The sequence below is a fragment of the Arabidopsis lyrata genome (genome assembly GCF_000004255.2).
Source record: "Arabidopsis lyrata subsp. lyrata unplaced genomic scaffold ARALYscaffold_6, whole genome shotgun sequence".
NCBI classification, from domain to species: Eukaryota; Viridiplantae; Streptophyta; class Magnoliopsida; order Brassicales; family Brassicaceae; genus Arabidopsis; species Arabidopsis lyrata.
The window spans coordinates 18559915-18581002 of record NW_003302550.1 but is presented as its reverse complement, the minus strand read 5'-3'; the positions used below and the strand labels follow the sequence as shown (position 1 = coordinate 18581002).

Here is a 21088-nt window from a genome sequence, read left to right as displayed (position 1 = left end):
AAATAAAATTGCCCCAACATAACGTGTAATTATGATTCTATAACCCAATTTTCTCGTAAAGTCATTCAATAAATTATATAATTGAATCATTAATTATAAACCATAATACTTATCTGGGAGATTGGAGATACATGACGTCTATTGTGCTTATCTCGGTGGTGGAATTTGTTTGATGTCGACGATTGTGCTTTTATTATCATCATCTAGATTTACACAAAATAATTATTAGTCATCACATATACAAATAACAAAATTAATCAATCACGTAAGTATTTTTTTCAAACCAACGAATTATAAAGCATAAATTATTCATCTCGTGAACTAAGAGAATACCAAATCAATGAAATACTCTATTAGATTGTGATAACGAAACAACATAACATGAATCTTGGTTAGCAAATCAAAACAAACTACCGTACCAGCTAAACCAATTATATCAAACAATAAAATAATAGTGTCTTCAATCACTTGCCTGCAGTTCGAGAGAGCTAACCAAACCAAAGCATGACAATTTTGACCAAACAGGTGGAATCACACAATAAAATATGTAATGAATCGTTTCACAAATCAACTAAGAATCACAAATCAAACAGGTGGAATCACACAATAAAATATGCAAGCGTGAATATGATAATCTGATCATGGAGCATAACTATATTAAATACTCAGATGTTATAGCATGAATGGTAATTATATACTAATAAACCAATTAACCAAACAACCAATAGTTATATAAATCATAAAGCATAAGAAGAGATTATAAATAAACACCCTAATCGATCTCAGTTTACTAAACGAATTAACGGTTCACCAAACCAAATAATAAAAGTAGTAAAACTATAAGATTGCATCGATACTGAAGCAACAAGATTCACTATGATTGATCGTTGAGCACGAACACAAAATTATTACTAGTATTTTTATTTTCTTTTAATTACTAGATCCACATTCATAAACCATGAACCAATATATATATCTTACAGATCGAAGAGAAGTTAAGCATGTGTGTCACGATATAATATTTAAGATGAGAAAGCAATGAAATCTTAATGGTAAACACATGAGCAATAAAATCTTAATGGTTACTTATTTTTAGAATGTAACGTAGACTCAGAGGGATCAGAGATCAAAATCGGAGAGACGTTGTTTTGGAAATCGGTGACTTGATTGAGTAGGGTTTGGATAGAAATTATTTTGCTTGTTCAGTTGGTTAGGGTTTACTCAGCTAGATAAAACTCGTGCTGATAACATGTTGTGAACAAAGAAGTTTTAGGGTTTGTTTCTCTCTGTTATTGATCAATTGTACAAGATACAACATATATATAGAGATACAACATTAGAGTTTAGGTTAAAGATTAAGTCTTCTGAAACCTACTAATGGGCCATATAATGGGCATCCATATATTACATATAATTATTCATAACACTTTTTATATTTTTAAAACTATTAAAATTTATAATTTTGTTATTATTATCTTTTAAAAACATAAATTGTGTTTGCTAGATGGCAAAAAGTCTTATGGAAATATAGGTACAATTTTTTTATAATTAGTTTTTTACATTTTAAAACTGTTTAAATTTATAATTTTTTTTATAATTATTGTTTTACTTTTTCTTTATTTTTAAAAGGAAAAGTTTATATGACACATGTCAAAATCTCATATCAAAAAATTTGACACGTGTTACGATCTCATGAATTACTAACTTTGAAAACCATATTTTATATAATAAGATATAGAGACAAGTCAAAATTTTAAATTAAAATTACTTTTTTATAAAAAACATCAAAGAAAGGAGAAAATAATAAAAATTTACAGAAAAGTCGGAAAAAAAATCTTAGTTTGTTTTATGAACTAACAAATTCTCTCATTGCTTTGAAGAGGGATTATAATATTATATAATACACTGTTTCCAATATCCATAGACTTTACCAAGTCTACCACAAAAATAATACAAGAATCTGGAACAATTTTATAAAATTCAGTATCCAATTAGGAATAATTAGATTGTATGCCCTAAATTTTATTAGTAATTTGAAATGTATACTGAATTTTTCAAAAATGTGATATGTATCTTATTCTTTTTCTAAAAAGATATTTTTGTCCTTAATTAATAACTGAAAATTCCAAAAACGAAAATAAAATAATTTGATTAGTTAGTTTTTACAAATATTATTTAAAATTCAAAATTAAACTGTTCATATTAAAAATTATATATTCAAAAATTTTATTATTATTTTGTGAAAATCTTAGATAATGATGAAACTAAAACTAATAATCATGACATAAATTGTGATTTTTAATTATATAATAAATTATCAAGATTTTGGGTTGATGAGTAAATATTTTGGATAATGTTTAGTTTAATGTTAACTACAAATTTTAATTATATATAATTCAAAAATATATTTTTAGATTTTTAATATTTAATATTTTTGAGATATATATATATATATATATATATGCACTATATTTATTTCAAATTTATTACAAATATAAATTTTATAATTTAAATTTATCTTTTTTATTTTTTTGTCATCCGAAATTAATTAGTGCTCAAAAGAGCCATTCCTGGGGAATGTTGTTTACATAAGTGATATGAAGCGGGTCTGTACGAAATTTTCGTGCCAGATTATCCGCTTTTACATTGGCATTACGAGAAATTAAAGATAAAGAGAAGGTAGAAAATTCTTCCTTGTCGCTTTGGAATTCCTCCAAATACACTGAAAACGCCGGCCATTCGATTGGAGAAGACACCATCTTCACCAGATCAGAACAGTCTGTAAGGAAAGCTACGTCTTGATTATCTGCACCAATCATACACTTCATCGCCCAGAGAAGAGCCTTGAATTCTGTATGTAATGGAGATAGACTTCGACGGAGGTTGGCAGCTCCCATGGTTGGCGGCTCTCCGTCTGATGATGTACAGAACCATCCTGTACCGGAGAACTTGTCACTTTCTTTCCATGATCCGTCCACAAAACAACGGTATCCTGAATAATTCGAATCAAGTGAAGCAACCCCCACTCGAGAACGAGTTACCAAATCCACAGAACCATTATTTTCTTGATGAAGCTCGATTTGGGCTGACTGCCACAATTGTGCTTCTTTTTCCGCTAACCGTAAAACCTGTAAAGGATCTGAATCAACATTGTCAAACATTTTTTCATTCCTCGCTTTCCAAATATACCAGATAATCCAGGGAAAGGCTGAAGAATCAAATTCCGTAGGTATTCGCCAAAATAAATGGTCCAAATTCGCAAAAATAGACTCCGTTGGGAAAATTCCTATAGCAGTAGGAATCTGGGATATTGCCCAAATTTGTCGTGCCGGATGGCACTGAAAAAGGGTGTGATTAATTGTTTCCATTAGTTCGCCACATTGGCACATCCTGTGTCACAATCAATTCCTCTTCTCCGTAAATTTTCCGTTACCGGTACACAACCCGTTAAGATTTGCCATAAGAAATGACGTATCTTAGGTGGACACTACACTTTCCAAGACTGTGCTTTTAACGGTTTGATATCCGGGCCGAACAAAGATAAATCGGTCTCCGAATTTTCTATCCTTGTGGTATGATATCCCGATTTGACTGTATATTTTCCGGATTTTGTAAAATGCCAACCTAGCATATCTTCCTTAGTTGGCGCACCCACAGGTAGGGCACTTATTATGGCGACATCTTCTGAATCAAAAATCTCTTCTAAGAGATCAATATTCCAAAAATTCGTCCGACAATCTATAAGATTGTTAACTTTTAACAATGGGTCAACAAGTGAACCATTACTCTTTGCTGGTCTCGGGAATTGAGCTGGAATCCAGGGATCCTCCCAATCTGAGATGGATGTCCCCGATCCGACCCTTTTAATAAGTCCTTTATTAACCAGAGATCTAGCTGAACAGATACTACGCCATCCATAGGATGGGGAGTATGATTTTATGTTCTCCAAGGGATTGGATTTCCGAAAATACCGCCCTTTAAACACCTTCGCAAAAAGAGAATCTGGAACCGTAATCAACCGCCACAATTGTTTGGCTAATAGGGATCAATTAAAATCGTCTACATTCTGGAAACCTACCCCTCCTTCCGATTTGCTATTAGACAACTTGTTCCACGCCATCCAGTGCATACCTCTAGAGTCCCCATTTGAACTCCACCAAAATTTAGCAACCGCACTAGTAAGTTTAGAAGTGATTGTTTTCGGTAGTCTGAAGCACGACATAACATAAGTTGGTAGTGCTGCAGCTACTGATTTAATCATCACTTCTTTTCCACCTTTCGATAAAAATTTTGCCGACCATCCGTTAATTCTTGTTTGCAATCTATCTCTAACAAAAGAAAATATTTTTGTTTTAGAGCCACCCAAACTTTCCGGCAATCCAAGATAAGATCCCATACCACCGATATTAGTAATTCCCAAGGTAGATTTGATTTCATCCTTGATATCCTCATCTACCTTATGTCCAAACTGAATCGAGGATTTTAAGAAGTTGATCTTCTGTCCTGAGACCGCTTCATACTTCTTTAAAATCCTCAAAATTACCTCACACTGATCCTTTTTGGCCTTGCAGAAAAATAAACTATCATCCGCAAATAACAGATGTGAAACCGAAGGGCTTGCATTTGCTATTTTAATACCCGTAATTAATTTTTCCCTTTCTGCTTTCCGAATATTCGCAATTAGCACCTCTGTACACAGGATAAATAAATAAGGAGAGAGCGGGTTTCCTTGTCGTAATCCTCTTTCTGGTACAATTAGTCCTCTAGGTTGCCCATTAAGGAGCACTCTATATTGAACTGTTGTAATACACCACATTATCCAGTTAATCCATTTCTCACAGAAGCCTAATTTTCTTAGAACTTTTTCCACAAAATCCATTCCACCCTGTCATAAGCTTTACTCATATCAGTTTTAATGGCCATGAATTTTCCTTTACATGACGGGTTAGTTCGCAACCCATGAAACATCTCTTGTGCAATAAGAATATTATCCGAAATCAACCGTCCTTCGACAAAAGCCGATTGTGTTTCCGAAATCAGTTTTGGTAAAACCGTTTTAAGTCGTTGACAAAGAATCTTCGATATAATTTTATATCCCACATTGCATAGACTTATAGGCCGTAATTCCGTCATCCGTGTCGGTCTTTCCGTTTTTGGAATCAGACAAATATTTGTTGTATTTAACCTTTTGTCAAAAATTTCATCCTCTAAAAAAGAGTTAACCAGAAAAAGAAGATCTGATTTAATTGTAATCCACGCCTTTTGAAAAAATAAAGCTGTCATACCATCGGGCCCTGGCGATTTATCCGGATGCATCATAAACAAAGCTTTTCTCACCTCATTCTCCGTAGGAGGTGCCGTTAAAAAATTATTAATCTGATCTGTAATCAGACTTTCTATTTCTGCCAAAGACTCCTCAAAGTCCTCGGGCTTAGTTGTAGTAAACAGATCCTTAAAATAAGAAACCGCTATATTTTGAATATCTTCATCCTCTGAAGACCATATCCCGTTTTCATCATGCAGCCATGTAATCCGATTCCTTGCCCGTCTCTGTTTTGTTAGAGCGTGAAAGTACTTTGAGTTATTATCTCCTAGATGCATCCAAGAGCACCTACTTTTTTGATACCAGTACAGCTCCTCATCTCGGTAAGCTTCTTTCAACCGCAATGTCAATTCCGTAATCTCCTCTCGTGATCTCCTGTCATCACTTTGTGCCACATGTAATTCCGATTTAAGTTCCTCAATTGTTTGCCGTCCATAAGGAGTTAATTCTCTCCGCTGCGAAATAGCCCGCCTACAATTACTCAACTTTTTCACGAAATTTCCTTCTCCTAATTCGGAATCTGAATTCCACCCATTTGAGATTGCCTCCTGTAATCCTTCCTTTCCAATCCATCTCTTGTCAAACCTAAAGATTCGTTTTCCACGAGGTACCTTATCCAATAACGTAGCTACCACCGGTGAATGGTCGGAAGCAACCATTGGTAAGTATTCAACGAAAGAGTTGCAGAATAATTTATGCCAATCCTCATTCGCTAAAGCTCTATCCAAACGACACCGTATTGATTTTTTATCCCTCCAACCCCGTCAGGACAACCAATCTCCGATATATGGGAATTCCAATAGGCCGCAATTTTGAATCATTAAATTAAAAGGGATAAACGACGAAGCATGTCTTAGAGTACCACCTCTTTTCTCATGATTTCCGGTTAACTCATTAAAATCACCAATTAAAAACCATGGTGTATCTCTAGTCAACCCAATCCGCGTTAACCGTTCCCAAACTTGATCCCTATTTTGCGGAACCGGGTCACCGTAAACAAAAGTAAGATGAATTGTTTTTCCCTTTACCACCGCTTTAACATCAATTAATTGATTACTTTTATAAACAATAGAAACATTAAAATCATTATTATAATAAAGAGCTAAACCGCCACTACAACCGATAGGATCAATCGTTTTTAAATTTTTATAACCAAAGTGACCGATAAATTTTTCCATAAAAAAAAGAAGATTGTTTTGTTTCTGAAAGAAATAAAAAATCTGGCCGGTGTTGTTTCCAAATATCCCTAAAATAACCGATACTTGCCTTGTTCCCAAGTCCTCGACAATTCCAACTCAAAACTTTCATTTATCACCTTTGTATTTTGGTGGTTTGCCACCACCCACTGTCCCCTTCGCCATACCTTGGTTCCTCGGGTTTACCGTTTTTGAAAAAAGAGCCTTATTTAAACAAAACCATAACCAACATACACAATTAAACCAAATAGGCCGTAAGATGTAAACAAAAATATGTTTCCACAACCAACCCCAATAATCTGAAGTGAAATGAACCCGTAACCATTTGGCCGTAGCCTCCGAATCATATAATTTACTCAAACAATAGAAAGAACAGATCCTTTCTTTTATTAATATAGCATAAACCCAATTGATTTGAAAAACATGAAGGATCCGAGAGTTATTGAAACCAACAACAACAAAATAAGCAAAGGCCTGACAATTATTGAAAACTCTTGAAATTGCATCTAACATCCCTCTCAGATCGCTGATTGCGAGCAAATGAATCTCCCATGATTTCCCCATAGCCCGTAATTCACGATGAATGAGAATCAAAATTCCACATCCTGAATTAAATCCTTGATCATAATTGTTTCCTCTTTGCGCCTCCTCTGCGAAGAAAGCAACGACAGACCCGTAAACATCCAGCCGTATAACATTCCTTTTTTGATCTGACAAGATCGCTACCGAAATATCATTTCCCAAGAGCCATCGCCGCCGTCCCCACCAAGCAAATCTTCTTGAAAATAAAACATTCAATTTTATTCTCTTTGAAAATCCTTCCCCGATTATCAAGCAAAATCTCCAACCACGATTTCCCGATATACTCTTTCCTACATTCCAAAATTGAGGATCTGTGTACCATTTAATTCCCTCTTGATTTGGATACAAAACACTCACCCAAAATCGTGACATTTCCACCATTAATTGGCACAACTCTTTCCTTTGCCACCACATGAGAGTTAATCCAGCTTTCCTTAGACGCACCCGGCGAAATTTATTCCTCAGAGATCCCCTAACGTAAACGGGGATGACACCACTTGCCCACCGGAAAAACAATTCCGACCGTGAATAACCAGACTTAGTTCTAACTTTTCCCGAAAAGATAAATTCCATGAAAATATCTCTAACATTTAGCACCAGATACTCTATCTCCATAGAGCCTCTACTACGCCTTTCAGAGTAAAACTTGAACTCCTCCGTCAACTTCCACCAAACACAGCCCATACCCTTAACCCAAAACTCTGTCCCTATTGATTCCAACTCGACATCCATTAGCAGCAAAACCCAGACAGACAGAGATCTGCAACTCCTCCATATTCAATTCCAAAATCAAAACCGCAAAGCCCGAAAATAGATCACGGCCTCTCCAGATCTTATGTGCCCTCACCGGATGAGACCATAACAACATCTGAACCGACCCAGCCTGAAGAGAAATATCTCTTATCCCCAAATCAAAACCTGAATCACCGAAACTCAAAACCAAATCGAGACATGAGAAGGCCAATACTGCCAAAATCGCCACCAGATCCTCCCAAACCGAACAGCAACCGTAACGAAACCGTAACAAAACCACCGGATTAAGACCGCTCATTGTCGGGAATCAAACCCTAGAGTCGCCACCATTTTCTTATCTTGTTCTCTCGCGTTCCGCGTTCAAAGTAAAGTTATATAATTTAAATTTAATTATTCTAAAATACATTATTAGTTTAAATATTATAACTAAAAATAAATATCTTTATTAAGAAGAAAAAATCAAATCAACAGTTCAAAAAATCGACAGTTTAAAAAATCAATTAATCAAAAGACAAGTCATCTGTTTTAATATAAGTCAATAGAGAAGAAAATAAGTCAACAAAAATAAAATATAAGTCAACAGTTCAACAAATCAATCTTATCAATAAAGCGATGTAAAATTAAATAAGTCAATAGTGTTGTGAAACTTATTGTTGTCTCATTCTATTCCATGAATAATGATACATATATATAGGCATATAAACCTAGGGTTTTAGAGTACATAATGAATAACCCTGATGGGCTTATTGGGCCCGGTTATAAGTCCAATATGATGTATTATAACACTCCCCCTTGGACGGAGTAACCGGACCTGATGGTCAATCGGGATCTCGATAATACGCTGGAGAATGTTGCCTCATTAAAACCTTACCAGGAAAACCCAGTAGGAAAAACCATGGTGAAGGAAAAAGAGTACAACACGCATTACTCTCCCTGATTAGAGCATCACCGTAGATCTCTAAGTCTACGCATTCCTATTTGTTGGATGAGCTTCCGGAGTGTTGAAGCGGGCAATGATTTGGTGAAAAGGTCGGCGGAGTTATCGCATGATCGGACCTGTTGAACGCTGATCGTACCATCCTTCTGCCAATCCGAGGTTGAGAAGAATTTCGGTAGGATGTGCTTCGTCCGATCTCCTTTGATATAACCTTCCTTGAGTTGAGCAATGCAAGCCGCGTTGTCTTCAAACATAACCGTGGGCTCCTTATCTTCTTTCATACCACAATCTGATCGGATGTACTGAGTCATGGATCGTAGCCAAACACATTCTCTGCTGGCTTCGTGAATGGCCAAAAGTTCTGCATGGTTTGATGAAGTGGTAGTGATTGTCTGCTTTATCGATCTCCAAGAGATAGCTGTTCCTCCATGCGTGAACACATAACCAGTTTGAGACTTGGCATTGTGCGGATCTGATTGATAACCTGCATCGGCAAAACCAACTAGTTCATCCTTGTTGTGGTTAGTGTAAAACAGTCCTAAGTCTTTAGTACCTTGAAGGTATCTTAGGAGGTGTTTGATACCATTCCAGTGCCTCTGAGTTGGACATGAGCTGAAACGAGCTAGGAGGTTCACGGCAAAACAAATGTCTGGTCTAGTGTGACTAGCCAAGTACATTAACGCTCCTACAGCACTGAGGTATGGCTTTTCTGGACCGAGAATTTCTTCATCGTCCTTCTTGGGACCAAATGGATCACTGTCCAATCCTAGGCTCCGGACAACCATTGGGCTGTTCAATGGGTGGGCCTGGTCCATATTGAATCGCTTGAGTACTTTTTCAATGTAAGCCGCTTGATGCACAAGGATTCCTCCTTTGACGTACTCAAGTTGTAAACCCAAACAGAATTTAGTTTTACCTAGGTCTTTCATTTCGAATTCTGCTTTCAAGCAGTCAACTGTTTGGGAGATTTCACCAGATGTTCCGAGGATGTTTAGATCATCCACGTAAACTCTATGATTACAAATCCTTTGTTTGAGTATTTCTTGATGAAAATGCATAGACTGATGGGATCGTTTCTGTAGCCTTCTCTGATGAGATATTCGCTTAACCGGTTATACCACATACGTCCACTTTGTTTCAGTCCATACAAGGATTTGTTCAGCCTGATGCAGTATTGATCTCGAGATGCATGCTTATCTTTAAGCTCTATGCCATCTGGTAATCTCATGTATATTTCATTGTCGAGGGGCCCATAGAGATATGCGGTGACAACATTCATTAACCGCAAATCTAGATTTTCTCTTATGGCCAGACTTATGAGGAATCGAAAAGTAGTTGCATCCACCACCGGAGAATAAGTCTCCTCATAATCGATTCCGGGTCTCTGTGAGAATCCTTGTGCTACAAGCCGTGCTTTATAACGAACGACTTCACCGAGTTCGTTTCTTTTACGCACAAAGACCCATTTATGGCCCACTGGTTTGACATTGAATGGTGTCCGGATGATCGGACCAAACACATTCCTGAGTTTGAGACTCTTTAACTCCACGTTTATGGCTTCTTTCCATTTTAGCCAGTCTGTTCTATGAGTGCACTCTATGATAGACGTGGGTTCTAGATCCTCTTGCGTGTTCGCAATATCAAGTGCTACTTTGTATGCAAAGAGTGCATTTAAGTCGACTTCTTTTCTGTTCCATTGGGTTCCAGACATGTTGTAATTGATAGAGATCTCATCGTTATCGATCTCGTCAGAACCTAGAGATTCGGCGTCCTGAACCTCTTCTGGTGGTTCATTAGAGTGAGTCTCAGCGCGCGCTATGTCTGTTATATTGGGAATCCCGGTTTCAACTATTGCACCTTTCTTTGATTTCCGTGGATTCTTGTCTTTGGAACCTAGAGGTCTGCCACGTTTATTTCGTGATGCAGACTCTGTAGCAACTTGAACTTGTCCCGTTGGAACAGTGATTCGTACTGGTGCATTACAAGCTGGTATGTACGATTTTGTTACTTTGTTCGGGTCAGCAAAGGAATCTGGCAATTGATTAGCTAGCTTTTGATAGTGTATAATCTTTTGGATCTCCGAATCACATTCTAGAGTCTGAGGATCTTGCCAATTTAAGGATGTTTGATTCCATGATAGCTCTTTGACCAGCTTGTGTTTCTCTCCACCCAATGTTGGATATACTGATTCATCAAATTGGCAATCCGCATATCTGGCCTTAAATAGGTCTCTAGTGGTCGGCTCGAGATATTTGATGATGGTGGGGGAATCAAAACCAACATATATTCCCATCCTCCTTTGAGGTCCCATTTTAGTTCTATGTGGTGGAGCAATGGGTACATATACTGAGCACCCAAATGTTTTGAGATGGAAGATGTCTGGCTCATGACCCTGTAATAATTGGGATGGGGAATATCTATGCTCACTAGATGGTCGGATGCGTATTAGTTCAGCAGCATGTAATACTGCATGTCCCCAAGCTGAGACCGGGAGTTTCGACCTCATGAGTAATGGTCGAGCAATACATTGGATTCGTTTAATGAATGATTCAGCAAGTCCATTCTGAGTATGGACATGTGCCACATGATGTTCAACGGTCACCCCCATGGCCATACAGTAATCATTAAACGCTTGGGAAGTGAATTCACCAGCATTATCAAGACGTATAGTCTTTAGTGGGAAGTCTGGAAAGTGGGCTCGTAATCTGATGATTTGAGCCAACAACCTAGCAAAAGCTTGGTTCCGAGAAGACAACAGGCATACATACGACCAACGGGTCGAAGCATCTATTAGTACCATGAAGTACCGGAATGTCCCAGAAGGTGGGTGAATGGGACCACAGATGTCTCCTTGGATTCTTTCCAGAAAATGTAATATCTCTTTGGACACTTTTACTGGTGAAGGGCCGGGTGATCAACTTCCCTTGGGAGCAAGTTGTGCACGTGAGGTGCTGAGGGAAGACTCGGTTTTCTTGAAGGGTGTGTCCTTGAGAACTTTGGATTAATTTACGCATCATAGTTGTACCGGGATGACCAAGCCGGTCGTGCCAAATAGTGTAATCTTGGAACCGGGCTTTGAGAGCATTATTAGCCTCAATCATACTGACCTTAGCATAGTAAAGGCCAGTAGATAATGCGGGTATAGTCTCGAGGACTTGTTTATGGCCAAGTGTGATCTTAGTGATCAGTAGGGATTCTTTGTTCCTTTCACCCTGGGTTTCTATGTGGAAACCATTAAGTCTGATATCTTTAAAACTTAAAAGGTTTCTTTTGAGCTGGGTGAGTATAATGCATCTGGAATGTCCAGATGTGTGCCGTTTGATAACAACACATGGGCCTGGCCGTGGCCTTCTATTAAGTTCGAGCTACCCGCTAGAATAAGCAAGTGTTCAGATGATAGAATCAATCGAGGAGATCTGAGGTCTCGTAGTCCATGAGATCGGTCGGCTCGGTGGTGGTGTCGTTAGCATCAACTTGCTGGGCCATGTTAGCTTCAGCAGGTGCTTTCCCATGTTTCTGATACAAATCGCAATGAAACTTGGGAGTACGACAGTTCTTTGTCCAGTGATTGAACATTCCGCATCTGGTACAGGCAGACTGATTGGTTGGGTGGGCAGGGCAGTTTGGTTAAGAGATACCACGGCCCTTACCGAAACCATAACCGAGGTTATGTCGGTTGCCACGTCCATTTCTGCGTCCACGCTTTCCACGTCCATTGCCACGATCTGAGGATCTGTCTCGCTGGATATTGTAGGATTCTTTGCGGGAATCTGGTACTGGAGCCGATCCCGGGGGCCTCTGGGCACTGTTCCTCATTAACAGGTCATTGTTTTTCTCGGCCAAGAGCAAACAGGATAACAAATCTTCGTACAATGTATGTTTCATTGCACGATATTGTTGCTGAAGCACAATATTTTGGGTATGGAAGGTGGATAATGTTTTCTCGAGGAGATCATTATCAGACACCTCTTCACCACATAGTTTCATGATTGAAACTATCCGAAAGAGTTCGGAGTTGTAGTCATCCACAGATTTGTGATCTTGGAACCGGAGTTCCTTCCAGTCAAACTTGGCTTGTGGCAAGAGCACCGTTTTCTGGTGATTTCAGGGCCACCCAAAGTTCGAGTGGGTTCTCAAGAGTGAGATATTGCTGTTTGAGGCTTGCGGCCAAATGATGGCGGATATGAAATATCGCCTGGGACCGGTCTTTATCAGATGCGGTGTTATCCGCTTTGATACACTCACCCAGTCCCTTTGAGTTGAGGAAAATCCTGGTGTCCAGGGCCCATTCGAGATAGTTTTCACCGGAGACCTTGAGGGCCTCGAACTCAACTTTCTGAATGTTTGACATCTGAAAAACATGAATATGATTTCATAATAGTTATATGAAAATAATTAAATTTTCTATTTGAGGAAACTTTATATTTGAGGAAAGTTTCTAATTTGGGAAACTTTCTAAATGAGGAAAGTTTTCATTCCGGGTCATTTGCTATTTGAGGAAAGTTTCTATTTTAGGAAACCTTCTAAATGAGGAAAGTTTCTATTTTAGGAAACCTTCTAAATGAGGAAAGTTTCTATTTGAGGAAAATTTCTATTTTAGGAAACCTTCTAAATGAGGAAAGTTTCTATTTTAGGAAACCTTCTAAATGAGGAAAGTTTCTATTTGAGGAAAACTTTCTAAATGAGGAAAGTTTCTATTTGAGGAAACCTTCTAAATGAGGAAAGTTTCTAATTTGGGAAACTTTCTAAATGAGGAAAGTTTCTATTTTAGGAAACCTTCTAAATGAGGAAAGTTTCTATTTTAGGAAACCTTCTAAATGAGGAAAGTTTCTATTTGAGGAAAATTTCTATTTTAGGAAACCTTCTAAATGAGGAAAGTTTCTATTTTAGGAAACCTTCTAAATGAGGAAAGTTTCTATTTGAGGAAACCTTCTAAATGAGGAAAGTTTCTAATTTGGGAAACTTTCTAAATGAGGAAAGTTTCTATTTGAAGAAACCTTCTAAATGAGGAAAGTTTATATTTTAGGAAACCTTCTAAATGAGGAAAGTTTCTATTTGAGGAAAATTTCTATTTTAGGAAACCTTCTAAATGAGGAAAGTTTCTATTTTAGGAAACCTTCTAAATGAGGAAAGTTTCTATTTGAGGAAAACTTTCTAAATGAGGAAAGTTTCTATTTGAGGAAACCTTCTAAATGAGGAAAGTTTCTAATTTGGGAAACTTTCTTAATGAGGAAAGTTTCTATTTGAAGAAACCTTCTAAATGAGGAAAGTTTCTAATTTGGGAAACTTTCTAAATGAGGAAGGTTTCTATTTGAGGAAACCTTCTAAATGAGGAAAGTTTCTAATTTGGGAAACTTTCTCGAGAATCGTAAATTTTAAGGATACGGAACATAAGTTCGGTTTAATGGTTTAAAGTTGGACCGGAATATTAGATTCCGGTTTGGGCCGAATTGATTTCCGGTTTAGAATAACCAGTTTGAACCGGTTTACCCAGATTGAGATTCGGTTATTATTTTTGGAACCGGTTATTATTCTTTAGGGTTTTGATGTTACCTTTCACCTTATGGGGTTGTATGGACTAGAACCGAGAGCTAAAGACCTCGGTAACTCACGCTGCTGCAACGATGAACAGTACCGCGATGAACAGTGTCGCGATGAACAGTGTCGCGATGAATCAGTGCCGCGATGAACAGTGCCGCGATGAACAGTGTCGGCGATGAACATTGTCGGCGATGAACAGTGTCGGCGATGAACAGTATCGGTGATGAACAGTATCGGTGATGAACAGTGTCGGTGATGAACAGTGTCGGTGATGAACAGTATCGGTGATGAACAGTGTTTTGCGGTTTTTTTAGGGTTAGGGTTGTTAAGAGCAAAATCGTGCTGATAACGTGTTGTGAAACTTATTGTTGTCTCATTCCATTCCATGAATAATGATACATATATATAGGCATATAAACCTAGGGTTTTAGAGTACATAATGAATAACCCTGATGGGCTTATTGGGCCCGGTTATAAGTCCAATATGATGTATTATAACAAATAGTATTTAAAAGTCGCCTATATCAAATATCAATCAACCAAAATATAAGTCGACTGTTTTAAAATAAGTCGATAGAAAATCAATTTAGTTAACAAAATAAAATATAAATCGATAGTTCAAAAATTGACCTTATTAGTAAGTCAACATAGAATGAAATAAGTCTACATTGAATAAACATGCCACAGCAAAAATTCTAAATCAGTGAACAAAATAAAGAAGTCAATAGTTCAAAAAATCGACTGTTTTATGAATCAACTAATCAAAATATAAGTCGAGTGTTATAAAATAAGTGGACAGAAAAGAAAATTAAGTCACCAAAAGTGAAAAATAAGTCAAAGGTTAAAAAAATCGACCTTATCAATAAATTAACATAAAATGAATAAATTTACCAAAAATAAGAAGAATTTATTTATTTCTTTATTTATTATGAGTTATATAATAAATCTTACTAATATTATCAACAATAATATTATTTATTTCTTATATATTCAAAATTTTAGATAACGATTACGTCAAATATTGTAAATAAGTTTTTGAGTTTTATTATTCATAAATTATAACGAATTTTATTTATTTTAAAAAATATATTATTTTAATTTATTAATAAAAAGGGTATTATGCTAAATTTTCAATATAATAAGAGTAGTATTCAAATTACTATAATAATTAGTGTAGTTTTTAAATTTCTTATATAATTTAGTATATTTATAAAAATCTCCCATTCAATTATTATTCAGATTTTATTACTATTGAAAATTCAATTGTTGTTTCACAAGTCGTTCAACTTCTTTTGTTTGCTTCTTCCTCTGTTCTAACAGTGTCAATGTCACTGCCAGTTGCTTGGATATTTCCACTTCTGTATTTATTCTCTCTATCTCATTGACGTCGTCTACTTCTTCTTCTCTGACATCTATTTCTGTGGAGGGCTCATAGTGCTTTACCACTTCCTTGGTTTTCCACTTCTTTCGCTTTTCATCAAGTATATGGACATAGCACACACATCCAAACACTTTAATGTGACTAAAGGATAGTTAGTGTCATTCCATGCTTCAAATGGGGTCTTGCTCTTAAGGGCTCTGGTTGCTGTTCTGTTTTTAATGTTGGCTGCAGTATAAACTACTTCGGCGCAAAATTTTAGAGGCATGTCTTTAGCTTTAATCATGGCTCTTGCCATCTCCACCAAGATTTTGTTTCTTTTCTCTACACTCCATTTTGCTGAGGAGTATAAGCTGTTGCCAACTGACGTTCAATACCATTTTCTTCCAAAAACCTTGTGAACTCTCCATATAGATCCTCTATCTGATCTAATCCTCTTTATTTTGCAGCCGCTTTGGTTTTCAACAAGGTATTTGACTTTCTTGAAAGTAGCAAAAATCCCTGATTTTGCCTTTAAGAGAAATATATATACCTACACCATTCTTGTAGCATCATCAATGAAGGTAAGTAAGTACCTGCTACCACTAAGAGATGAGTTTTGCAGTGGCCCACAAACGTTAGTGTGGAACACCTCCAACTTTTCTTTTGCTTTTGGCTCAGATTGATTTGGAAACGGATCACGGCAGTGCTTGCTTAGAATGCAGCTCTCACATCTTTCTCTATGTATTTGAAGTTTTGGTAGACCAGTTACCATTTTGATACAAGAATCGGTGGTGAGACTTGTATGAGATAGATATGGCGGCTTCACAAGCTGGCGATCGCTTCTCTCTTGTGAAGGAAAGATGGTCGAAGGTGGAAATCTGACACGATGGCGGTCGCTTCTCTCGTGTGGGATCAAATGAGGGAAAATGATGGTGGGGCGAAGTGCACCACGGAGTTGTGATAAGACTCTGATACAGCACAAGCTCTAAGCCTTGATGACTCGCTCAACAAGACATAAGAACAAAAGTTTAATAAGTAAAGGAATCCACCTAACTTAGATAAACAAACAAAGCCTAAGCTTTAGAGAAAACTCTTTATATTACTTTCAAATTTTGTGGTCTTTACAATGAAACAAATGAGCCTTTTTATAGCTCTTACATGGTCTAATCTACATTAAAAGAAAATATTCAAAATTGAATACAAATCAATCAACATAATGGAGCAATCCAACTTTAGATCACTTGATAATCAAGAGTTCCAAGCTTGTCACGCGGAAGGTGGGATGATGAAGGTGGTGATCTGACACGATGGCGATCGCTTCTCTCATGTGGGATCGATTCAAGGGGAATTAATGGATAGAAGGGTGATTGACTCGCTCAATCAGTGGGATAATCGACTCACTCGATCAATGAACGAATGAAGGATGTTGAATCACTCAACAAACTTAATCCGCAGAATCCTGAAGTACTTGGTGACTCACTCACAAAGACTATAGAACAATGACAAAGACTCAAACTTTGACAAGTAGAAAACGTTTCTATTACTTTAAAAATGATCAAGGGTGCTTTACAATGAGACTAATGATCTGCTTATATAGGGCTGAGTACAACGTTATATGATTCCAAAGAAAGAAACAAAACATTAATGAAAATATTGGACACTAAATGAAAAATCGGTCCAAGTAAGGCAAGTGAGGTGTGCCTTGTATCTTTTCAACTTGGGGAGGAAGTTGTGACGTCTTGGAAGCTTTCTGGAGGGTCTCAAGATTCTCACACAAGCACACAAACAAAGAAGGAAAGAGTTGTTGCAAGTTGATCTCCTTCGGCTCCATATATGGCAAGTAATAACTCCGCGGGTTCTTGTGTGGTAAGGTGTACCAAATTTTGTGTGGTACATGTCTTGTGTAGCCTAGATGTTCTCCTGGTTTCCATGTGTAGCTTTGAGATGCGTCCAAGTGTAGAATAAGGAAGATTTCCTTGTTTGGCTTCATTTGGCGTAGTACTTCAGAAAGTAGTTCAGCGAGTACTTCAGCAAGTAGTGCAGTCGGTCTGTCAGCAAGTACACCAGCTATATGTACTTGTAACATCTCCGAATCAATTGCTTGGTAAATGATTCCTTGATGACTTGATGTTGCCTCGTTAAAAACCTTTCTAGGTAAACTCATTGGGACAAACCCTAGATAAGGGAAAAAGAGTGCAACGGTCAAATTCCCATAACATGGTGATTCGGCTCGCTGGTCTTTGATTCCTCTTGAACCATCATTAGTCTTCTTAGGGTTAATTTTCTGGTGAATAATTAACCCTAGGCCTTGTGCTTGATTATGACTCCATTTGGGCAAGAATCCTCCAAAATGCTCCATATCAATCGGTTTGATACATGTACCGGTTGGTTTGGTATACTCCCGGTTTGGTTTGATTTGGATGTCCGCATCATACCCTCTCCCTTGAAAAAGTTTCGACCTCGAAACTATACAATCTGCACCAAGAGAAAGCAAGTTAGCTTTCATTCGATTTTGGGAGGCTAGGGTCTTACCTTGGTAGGGTGGCGGTTTGATGATGCATGGTGCATCAGGTGGCTCTCCTTTGAGCAAGAAAGATAGGATCACTCCTCTGTTTTGATCCGGTGCTTTGAGTTGTCGTGTTGCTTGCTTAACTCCTTCTCGGGTTTGGGCTTGAGCTTTAAAATCCGGCGGTTCCTCTTTGATTAAGAAAGAGTTTGAAACTCTTCTAGTCTCCATGATAGAGGGTGTTAGCATCAATGGTGATGGTTCACTTTGGTTTTGAATTTGGTCGTTGACTTTCCTCACTTCCGATGAATCACCTTTATGTTCCATGTGTTCTTTGTTGGTACCTGCAAGTTCATCAACACTTTGGGCAAGAAACAAGTGCATTAAAATAGTCATGGGATCAATATAAACTAGTAAACCAATTTCAGATTGAACCATTTCTTTTCCACAAAGTGATTTAGAAAGTATGTCACAAAGTAGATCAGCTACTTGATATATCCTAAGACAAGAAATTAGTTCCATAGATTTATTTAAAAGATCTACTATTTTCTCACACTCTTTAAGGATTAACAAGTTTATTATCACATCATTCGAATCGCTAGAAACAATTAGAAGTAATAGTTTACTTACCTGACTTAGATCCTCGGTGAGTGTATCTTTCGAAATCAACTTGGTTTGTTGATTTGATGGCTGGTCTGGTGGTTCTTCTTGCAGCAGGATGTTGTTGGTAAAAATTTCATTCTCCTTAGTGACAGATTTGCATATCAAAAGCTCTTGATATTGTTGTACAACATCATTCGTTGTTGATCCCTCTTTTGGATCCACATGTGTCTCCTTATTACCTACATGTGTCTCAATACTTTTGGCACAAGACAAGTGTATTAAGGCAGTCAAGGGACGTTCATAAACATAATGAAATAAGTTACTTTGAACCTTTTCATGTGTTAGACCAGAATCAACTTCTTGTTTGCTTTGATCCGAGAGTAACCGTAACATTGTTGTGGCCTCTCTTTGATCTTCGCAAATCTTCATGGTACTTGTACTTTCACTGGCACTTAAAGACAAGATCAAGTGCATTATACTGAAAATTGAAATGATATGGATAGGGTTCTTGAAACTCCTTTCGAATATAAGATAATGCCAATATCGAACAAGATAGTAAGTTTCGCTTACTTGTGTACCATGTAAGGTGTTCGGTATCAATTCAGCCTTGATGTGGATGATATTAGAAGCAAGATCAGCTGGTGTTGAGCAGGGATGTTTCATCACACGTCCTTTGAGGGCTGCTTGATCATAAGTCTTATTTCGGCAAACTTGTGATAATGTTGTTGTTTCCGAAAGTTGTTCCTCAAAACTTATGTCATTCTCAACTTCCTTTAGAGTTTCTTCCTTGTGGTCTACTTCTTTAGATTTTTCATCCATGCTAGGACACAGACCTGCATCAATAACCTTTGGCAAAGACAAGTGCATTAATCTAGAATTGGGAATTTCTAAACTTGAATTCACTAGACAATCATTGGAGTTAGATGCATTCAATTTCAGCTCTAGTGATGTGACATCTTCTACTTGTCTCTTAGAGCAAGTTGCAGCAAAATGTCCCCTCTTATGACATCTATAACATGTCGGTTCATTTGATTTTGAACAATTAGAAGACTTACCTTGCTTTAGTTCAGCGTGTGGTTCAGCATGTGGTTCAGCAGGTGGTTCAAGTACCGGTATGCAACTTGAATCTCCTTTTGTATCTGTACATTTCTCATTCTTGGCGGAATCTTGATCCACGTTATGATTGGAACTAACATGTTGATGTGTAGTATTCTCTCGGCTTGGTTCCTTTGGAAGGTAAATGTTTTGAACAGGCTTGGAAAGCATGTGAGGTGCATATCTCTCCCTCATAAGAAACTTTAGTTGTCCCCATGTTTTGAGTGATGGCTCCTTGTACCATCGTCTATCCTTTTCTTCTCGGTCCCACCAACGTTTTGCGCTTCCCATGAGTTGTTCAAGACAATAGTTGAGTCTCTCTTCTTTGGGAATGGAATAATACCTAAAGTACTTATCCATGTTGAGTTCCCATTGTAGATAATCTCTTTCACGTCCTGCAAACTCAAAAGATTCAGTTCCAAAATACTCATAACCATTGTCTAGAGATAACCTGAGTTTTGTTTGGTAGGTTCGGGTGGGATTGGATAGTAGTGGGTCTCGACGAGTGCCACGTTTCAGCTCGCCTCCACTTAGATTAGTGATCCCTGAGTCTCTCTCAGCTAGGTAGTCACGTCTACCACGAGGATGCGGTTTAGGCCAAATTGATGCTCTCTGAGTGCCTTCTTGAGTCACTTCCTGTACTACTCTTGGGTTTGTGTGTAAGTACTTGTCTCTCGGTTTTTCTTGACGTGAGGTTGTGGGCACTCGGTGTAACAATATGTGGTGGTAAGGCTTCTCTTCACGCCTTAGAGGACGTTGGTTATGATATTCCTTTGTTGTTGCTCCTTCATACTCCATGTCATCTTCCCATTTAAGGTAATTCTTTTTTTCTGAAAAAGACATAGCTCGAGTCAATGGAGATTTTGAACCATGGCTGCAAAAATCATCATTAAATTTAATCCATGGTTTAGAATAGCCTGTATTGGTGTTGTATGAGTCAGGCGGTTCTGTTCTGGTGCTTCACGGCCTGGTTCATCTCTTGATTCAGAATCTGAATGATCATTTTGATGCCAAGAGATGCTTCCATAATTGTCTTCCTCATCCGACATGACTTGGTAAGGCTCTTCTCCTTGAATTTCTTCATCCGAATAGAACTCAATGGACTCCATATTTGCTCTGGTCTTCGTGATAGAAGAATCTCGCACAAGCAAAGGAAAAAATGTATTAAAAGTAAATCAACAAAATATGGAAA

General features: G+C 37.5%; 1 protein-coding gene and 1 long non-coding RNA gene across 2 annotated transcripts; one reads left to right on the top strand and one right to left on the bottom strand.

Annotated features, from left to right (window-relative positions):
- Positions 1-15606: 15606 nt before the first annotated feature.
- On the top strand, positions 15607-16878 carry LOC110227507. The gene is made up of 2 exons (XR_002331200.1): positions 15607-16273; positions 16371-16878. It is a non-coding gene; the product is annotated as an uncharacterized LOC110227507 (long non-coding RNA).
- A 474-nt stretch (positions 16879-17352) lies between these two features.
- LOC110227401 lies at positions 17353-21088 on the bottom strand. The gene has a single exon (XM_021021493.1). The coding sequence runs from the start codon at positions 20737-20739 to the stop codon at positions 17353-17355; it is 3387 nt and encodes a 1128-aa protein (XP_020877152.1). The 5' UTR covers positions 20740-21088.